This window comes from Otolemur garnettii, unplaced genomic scaffold, assembly GCF_000181295.1.
Source record: "Otolemur garnettii isolate 467f Iridium unplaced genomic scaffold, OtoGar3 scaffold00003, whole genome shotgun sequence".
NCBI lineage: Eukaryota > Metazoa > Chordata > Mammalia > Primates > Galagidae > Otolemur > Otolemur garnettii.
Genome location: NW_003852398.1, coordinates 18,960,973 through 18,968,921, shown reverse-complemented (window position 1 = coordinate 18,968,921; position 7,949 = coordinate 18,960,973). Strand labels below are relative to the sequence as shown.

General features: G+C 46.4%; 1 protein-coding gene across 1 annotated transcript in view; it reads left to right on the top strand.

Moving 5' to 3' along the window:
* The window catches only part of NIPAL4 (NIPA like domain containing 4), a 15,350-nt gene that overhangs the window by 3,988 nt on the left and 3,413 nt on the right, over positions 1-7,949 (top strand). Inside the window, exons 2-4 of the mRNA XM_023516574.1 lie at positions 1,398-1,637; positions 4,864-4,920; positions 5,906-5,996. Coding sequence (XP_023372342.1) covers positions 1,398-1,637; positions 4,864-4,920; positions 5,906-5,996 — 388 coding nt within the window. The remainder of the gene's footprint in view (positions 1-1,397; positions 1,638-4,863; positions 4,921-5,905; positions 5,997-7,949) is intronic.

Below are 7,949 nucleotides of genomic sequence, written 5' to 3'. Positions count from 1 at the left end.
TGACATTTTTGGCACAGGGGCCTGGGCCATCTTGACATACTATTTGAAAAAGGCCTTCTGCTTCCAGAGGCCACAAACTCAAGCACAGCTACAACCAGTTGTTGCTTTATGGGAGGGCATACCCTGTATGGTAAACAGATTTTCTGATTTTGAAGCATAGCCCCAAATCTGAGTTTTCATGGGAAATCTCCCAATTTTAAAATGTTGGTAACAAATTCATGTTTTGAAATACCTCAGGAGACCATATGAATCCCTGTTCCCTTCTTTGCTGCATGCTTTATTGGGACAGTTAAGAGCATGAGCTTTGGCATCAGATGGGTTTAAAGTCCAATTCTGACTTCACCACTTATTGCCAGGTAGCTTTAGGCAGGTTATAGGACTTATCAGGTCCTCAGTTTCTTCAATTAAAAGCCTGGACATGATCATTGTGCCTATTTCAGGGAAGTGGGTAGAAACCTCCAGAGCAAGGGACCCTGTGAGTAGCAGCACTGGAAGATGATTGGCTATTCTTGGCATTCTGTCACTGAACTTGCGTGATTCTTCTGATTGAGGTTCTGCCCCATTGGGCCTAGGTCTGTCCTTGCTCTCCTTGGTATTTGGCCTGGAAGAGTAATCAAGAATGGGATGAGGTCTAATTTGGATTCCTGGGGACTCTAGGACTTGGAGAGGAAACTAAAGACAGAGTCTGTCTGAGTGGCAGGGACACCAATTCCTTTGTAGCCTGAAGACGAACCTGGCACTGACCACAGTACCAGATGTCTCTGAAGCAAGGCCTGGGAATGGTCAGTCCTGACAGACAGGAGCTTACCTCTGAGGCATCTTCAGGTCTAGAGGAGTCTGTGGATTCCCTGGCCTTGTTCCCTTGTACTACTGTCAGCTCGGCCTTCCACTGCAGCTGGAGCTTAGGGGTAGCAAGTGAACGGGCTTGCAGGAGGGATAGAATCCCAGGGAAGGACAGGAGCTAGTGGAGGCCCTCATGCCCAGAGGCTGGGAAGAGTTCCTGTGAAGGGTGGGAGGGTGGCCCTGCAGGGGTGTGAGCCACCAGTGCAGCATCGGGGTCACACCCTGGGGTTCTGGAGTCAGGCTTTGTCCTTAAGCAAAGTACCTGACCCTGACCTCTAACTGCCTCCACGTCTGGATACATCTGTGAAATGGAGACTGGAAATACCACATACCTGACACTTGGTTATAAAACTTTGGTTAGGTCATGTATGTATTAAGCCCCTAGCTGGAGTAGCACTTGGTGAATGTTAATTATTATTTGGGGGTGGGGGTGCAGTGTGGGTGTCGCCTCACAGTAGGGGAGGCAGGGAGTCTGAAACAGTAGCCGATTCCAATATTTTTAAAGTGTGCAAATGTCCGCGGCATGACTCTCTCACCATGGTCTTCCCATGCAGGCTCCCTGATCAACCTCTACTGTTCCTCCCAGCAAGTCGTGTGCCAGATCGTAGGTAACCTTGGCCCTGAGGCACCCAACAATGCCACCTCCATCAGCTGGCAGGAGAGGTTCAGGCGGAACTATGGCTTCTACATCGGCCTGTTCCTGGCATTCCTGTCCTGCTTCCTCATCGGCAGCAGCGTCATCCTCAAGAAGAAAGGCCTTCTGCGACTCGTGGCCACAGGGGCCACTCGGGCTGGTAGGCTTCTGGGGACAGGAAGAGAGGAGGTGCGGGGCAGCTGAATCCTCAACCAGCTTCCTTCTCAGGGCCAGGGCTGCAGTGTAAGAGGACAGCCTCAGGTGGATACAAAAGGTTCCTTGCCAACCCACCGGGAATCCCACCTGCCAACAGGGGACCTCTCTTTATAAGGCAATATTTCTCCAACACTTCATGATATGCTCACTAGAGTGATGATGAGGAGAAGTCTCAGGACCGAGAACCAGATGCTCTAGGTCTAGTCCTAGTTTTACTTCTTACTGCCTGTGCCATCACAGGAAAGTCATAAATTCTCCACAAACTGGGAATATAAACACCTCTACTAAGGACAGTGTCTGACACTGGTGTGCCCTCACTGTCCAGCTGAGCTCCTTTGGTGGGCTACAGAAGAATTGTTGAGTCTCCGTCCACAAGGGATTTGCTTGTTTGGAAAGTAAGATGTGTGTCCATGAAACAATTCTTGACAGAAGGAATCATGTGTAAAGGCATTCATGTAATCATCATTAGTGTGTGCCCGCTGTGTGCCAGGGGTGATGGTAGACCTTCTGGAACACTTAGTTGAGTGGGAGAAAGAGCCAGGCCAATAGACAGTTGTTCCAAAGTGTGTTAAGTGCCATCACGGGGAAGGTGCGGACTTCTGTGGGCAGGTTCTAGAGGGGCATGTCAAGCCCAGACCCTAGGAGGGGTATAGGGGAGGTTTTCTGTCAGAGGTGGTCGCTAACCTGAGGAGGAAACAGCAAGGTAAAGGGGCAAAGAGGAGGGCACAGTGCTCCAGGCAGAAGGAATAGCATGTGCTAAGACTCAGAGGTGAGAGGCAAGGAGTGATGTAAGAAACTGAAAGTGGTTTGGGATGCTTAGAGCGTGGAAGGGGAAGGTTGGCCCGGGAAGGGTCTTGTAACTGGGCTACAGACTTTGAGTTCCATGGTTTCCTGACCGAAAGGTTTCAGTCAAGGGAGTGGCACAGTCTGATTTAGGGTTTACAAAGATCCCTGGTTGTATGTAAAATAGATGAGGGACAAGATAAAAGGCTGGGAGACCAGTTAAGTGAGCAAGAGGACAAATAGGCCTGGAAAATAGCGATGGGAATGGAGACAAGTGGTGGATTCCAGAGATCGTTTCTGAAGGTAGGATTTACTGCTTTGATGTATACTGACGTCAAGAGGAGGGTAAAGAAAGGAGTTAGGGATGAGTCAGGTTTTTGACTTAAGCAACCAGGGAGATGCTGGTGCTAATTTCTGAGATGACAAATGATGCAGAACAGGTTTATGGAAAGATGATGTGTTCAAGTTTGGACACGTTTTGTTTAATGTCTCTGTGGGACATTGTGCCGGGGAAGCAGACTACTGGGGTTCTAATTCTGGTTTCTTGATTCCTCATGATATGATCCTGGGCAAGAAAAGCACTTTTCTGTGCCTCGGTTTCCTTATTTGTAAAATAAAGATAAGAATAAACCAGCCTCAAGGGTTATAAGACAATGTGACATGTTCAGAAAGATACACAGCACAGAGTAAGCAACAGCACTGGTAGGTGCATTATCGGGGGGCAGGGGACTGCAGACAGTGAGGTGCCCAGCTCTAGTGCTCATGTGTACCCCAGATGGAGAGCTGTGAGCTGCAGGGATGAAGTCAGGAGCGGTGGTCACTGCTACTCTGTCCTTCACTTCTGGACAAGTGCTCACAAGGCCAGAGATCTCCCATAGGGTCAGGAAAATGTCTGCTTGCGCTCAAGGGAGAGCAGGGGTGATATCATTGACCATTCAGATAGATGAATCCCCTAGAATCAGTTTTTTCTTCCAATCTGCTGCTATTTAGATGTCTCCTGTGATTTCAACCCTTAAAGTAAATCTTCTTAGAGTTCTTAATGTTTATGGGAGACTCTAACCCCTGCAGGACCCTGATGAAAGCCAAAGTGGGCATTCCCATAAAACAATATATGGTTTCTGGATTTTCACAGAATAGTCGCAGACCCATCCATCATCACAACCACCACCACTGCCATCATCATCATCATTACTAATATTATTAAGTACTGACTATGGACCAGGCTCTGAACAAAGCACACAATTCCTAGCTTCATGGAGCTTCCATTTTAGTGGGGGACCAAGTCAAATTATAAATAACAGTTTCATGAAACAGTGGAACTGGGTACTATGAAAGAGAACCCCAGAGGGAAATAACAGAGATCAAGTGTCAGAGAGGACATCACGGGGGAAACAACAGTCATACAGAGACCTGTAGAGTGAGTGTGGGTTCAGGCAAATCTTGGCAGGAAGAGCATTCTGTACATGAGGGAAAAGCACGTGCAAAGGCCTTGAGGCAGAAAAGAGCAAATTGTTTTTGAAGAACTAAGAAAAAGGAGAAGAATGGCAGGATGTGTTTGGAAAGGTGAGCATGTACAAGACTATGCATGGTCTTGTTAAGGATTCTGGCCTTGGTCCGAAGATCACTCGGAAGCCATTGGCCAGCCACAAGATGAGGACTGACATAATCTGGTTCACATTCTTAAAAGACCGTGAGCTGCATTGAGATAAATGGGTTATTAAAGGGACAGGAGTAGAACCAGGGTGACCCCAAAGGAAGCCGTTGGCTCAACCCAACCCAGGAACGATGCTATCTTGGTATAGGAGATATGGTGGGGTGGGCACATGTGAGTTGCTTTTTGGAGACAGAACCAGCAGGTTGTACTAGATGTCCCTAGGAGGACAGGGAGAGCAAGTCCTTGGTTTCTGGCTTTAGCAATTAAGTATATGGAAGTACCATTTACTGAGTTTCATTTGATGGGTGGGTGAGGAACACTTGAAATAAAGAGTTCCATTTAGAGGGTGGTGCTTGTGGCTCAAAAAGTAGGGTGCTGGTCCCATATACTGGAGGTGGTGGGTTCAAACGCAGCCCTAGTCAAAAAAACTGCAAAAAAAAAAAAAAGTTCCATTTACAAGAGAGATTGAGATGCCTATGAGAGATCAAAGAGGAAAAGTCACATGAACAGTGAATATATTTGTGGGCCCAGAAGAAAGATCCAGTCTACAGATATGGAGCAGGGGTATCCCCTATAGATGGTGTTTAAAAAGTTGAGAATGGATGAAGTCACCCAGGAAAAAGGCCCATAAACAAACCATAGGAACACCTAGAGGTGTTGAAGGTTGAGTTAGGAAAGGTGCCAGAGAAAGTGGCCAAGATCTAACCTAACTTTGTGTCTATTCCCTCAACAGTGGACGGAGGCTATGGCTACCTGAAGGATACAATGTGGTGGGCTGGATTCCTCACCAGTAAGTGGGTTCTTTCCTCCTAATATCAGGTGCCTACTCATAGCAGGAATGGAGATAAAGGGAGAGATAGGTGGGGTATTTTTATCTCTTGTGCAAAGTATAAATCTGAGGCCCAGATTCCTAAGGGGAAATCTTGTCACCCTTTGCCTGTGGAACGTCTCTCCTTTTTCTGAGTCAGCCTTCGTCCATGAAGCATGGTCCAGGTTGCTCTCTAACAGCAGAGACAGAAAAGGCACTTGGAGGAGTTTGCAAACTGTAGACCACAAATGGGGAGAAATGAAGCCCCTTGGGAATATCAGCTTTCTAACCATCTGTCAGTCTAGAACAGGGGTCCTCAAACTTTTTAAACAGGGGGCCAGTTCACTGTCCCTCAGACCGTTGGAGGGCTGGACTGCAGGTCCCAGGATGAGTCAGCTGTTAAGCAGGACAGGCGGCGGCAGCAAAAAAACACCCGGTATGCCGGATAAATGTCTTAAGCGGGCTGTATGTGGCCTGCGGGCCGTAGTTTGAGGACACCTGGTCTAGAAAGAGTGCCCACAGCTTCTCTAGGAAAGAGGGATTGTTGGCCCAATGGGTACTTGGAGAATCAATAAATGGAACTATTTCTTCATTAGTAATTTCCACTTTCTAGAACTTAACTTAAAGATATAGTCCAAAACATTAGCAGTCCCTGGGACAGACTTAACCATGCCTGTACTGGAGGCCAAGAGACCTGAAGAACAAGAAGACTTCTACCCGCAAACTTGCCATGTGACTTTGGACTCTGAACCTCAGCTTTACCATCTTTAAAGGGGGAGGATTTGATCAGAATCGTCTGGGACTGACCTTCTGCCCACACTCTGTAGGGAGAGAACATAAGGATCAGGATTCTAAGGAATGCTGTTGTGGGAGTCCAAGGATAGTTGAGCACTGAATCAAGCGGTTTTACCCAATGGAGACGGTGCATCCGCACCACACTAGCTTCTTTTCTTCCTTTGTTTCCTAGTGGCTGCTGGAGAGGTTGCCAACTTCGGGGCCTATGCCTTCGCACCTGCGACAGTCGTCACACCTCTGGGGGCACTGAGTGTCCTCATAAGGTTATTTTCTACTCTCTAGCTGTCTCTGACTCTTTTCTCTTTTCAATATATTGAGGCCTGGAATTTCCACATAGAGTTAACTGCCACTTGGAAATCAGGGACCCAGGTAGGTCTCAGCCCCCAGAAGGAGGCAGTGTGCAGTCTAGAGCCCTGGACCCTTGGGTTGTTTGCTGTCACTTACCCTTGATTGCTCAGGCAGTGGAGAGGCTGGCAAAGCCCAAACCAGTCAGAAAGGCTTCCACCACCACCAAGCTGAGTGTCTTATGTCAATATTTCCGCATCCCAATAGAAGTAGCATAGAAGAGTATGGGCCCTAGAATAGCACTAGATGAGTTCTAATTCTCCTTCTACCACTAGTCCTTATGTTACCATGGGCAAGTCACTTAACCAGTCTAAACCTCAATTTCCCTATCTGTAAAATGGGAATGCTAACAATATTTACCTGGAGGCATTTTTTTGAGGACTAAATGAGATAATGCACAGAAAAGGCATGCATTGAGGGCTTACTATGGGTTAAACTTTCTAAATGTATCCTGGGTAATATCTTATTTAATCCTCACAGTATCCCTACTTAAGACCAAGAGAGGTTAAGCAACTTGGCCAAGGTCACCATGTTCCAAGTGGCCAGGTCAGGATTCCAACCCAGGCAGTCTAGTTCCAGAGTCAGGATGCTTAACACCATGCCACATTGCCTCTAAAGTAAACACTCAAATGTCTGGATTGCTTTTAACATAATGAAGCTAAATGTGTGTGGGTCCCAATGCTCCCAGTCATCATGGGCTACAGACACAGAACCAGTCCTTCCTCTGTGAGGGTCCTAGGATGCCATTTAAAGGAGATTTGATTATTTGATTATTGCCTAACCTTGGAACTTTAGTAAACTCAGTACTTAAAATTTCTTTTGTTTTACTGACTTGGTAATAATTTGGCAACATTTATACAGTCAAAACCAAATAGAGCTATTACTTATTGCACAACAGGCCTGGCTGATTTCACAGCTGACATAGCTGTGATGCCACTATCACGTGTCTGATTGATCTGCAAATTCCCAAACCAGGGAAGATGGGGGAGGCATAGAATCCTCCAGTGTGTTGTCCCTGCCTGTGCAAATGTCTCTCAAATGGGAAATTATAGACAATTTTTTTTTTGTAGTTTTAGAAGAGAGATAGGAGACAGACAAGGAGCTTAGACACCAATCCCCTCTCTTTAGACACCTTGAATTGATGGATTTTTTTTTTAAAGCTAATTGGATCTCAGGATAGCCATCAGATTTTTACCCTAAACAAAAGCCGCTTTTGTAAAGAAGTGGAAGCACCCTCCAGGGATCATGCCCAGCTTGCCCAATTTCCCTCCTTCTCTCACCTCTGCTAGCTCAGCTAGAGGATATGGGGGAATGAGAGGCACATCACTGAGGAGCAGCAAGGAACTGGAGAGATTGAAGACCAAGGACAGTCTAAAGGACGTCCTTATTCTTCAGTGCAGTATAGAGGAAAATCCATCACTTTTATAAGTAGAGAGAACTTGAGCTTGACTCTTGGCGCCACTACTTACCAGTCATTTGACTTTGCCAAGCCATTTTCATGTCTATGAGCCTCAGTTTTCTTGTTATAAAATAGGGATAGTAGATTCTCCTTCCCCAAGAGTTGTGAGATAGTGGTGAGATAAATGGAAAATTCCTAGTATTATACCTAGTGGGTGATATATGCCTAAGACACAGCGCCCAGTATTATCACTGCAGTTGTTTATATTGGCACATTCAAATGGAAGAAGGAATTGATTTGTTCTCTATGGCCCAAAGGATAGAAATGAGACAAGGAGTAGAGATTGCTCGAGGTATGTTTTTGGTGAATAATTCAAGTGAAGCCACAAGGGAGTCATTTGTCTTGTGAATAGGTGAGCTCCCTGTCGCCAGAAATATACAAGCCAAGGCTGAAAGCCATCTGTCAGATAGAT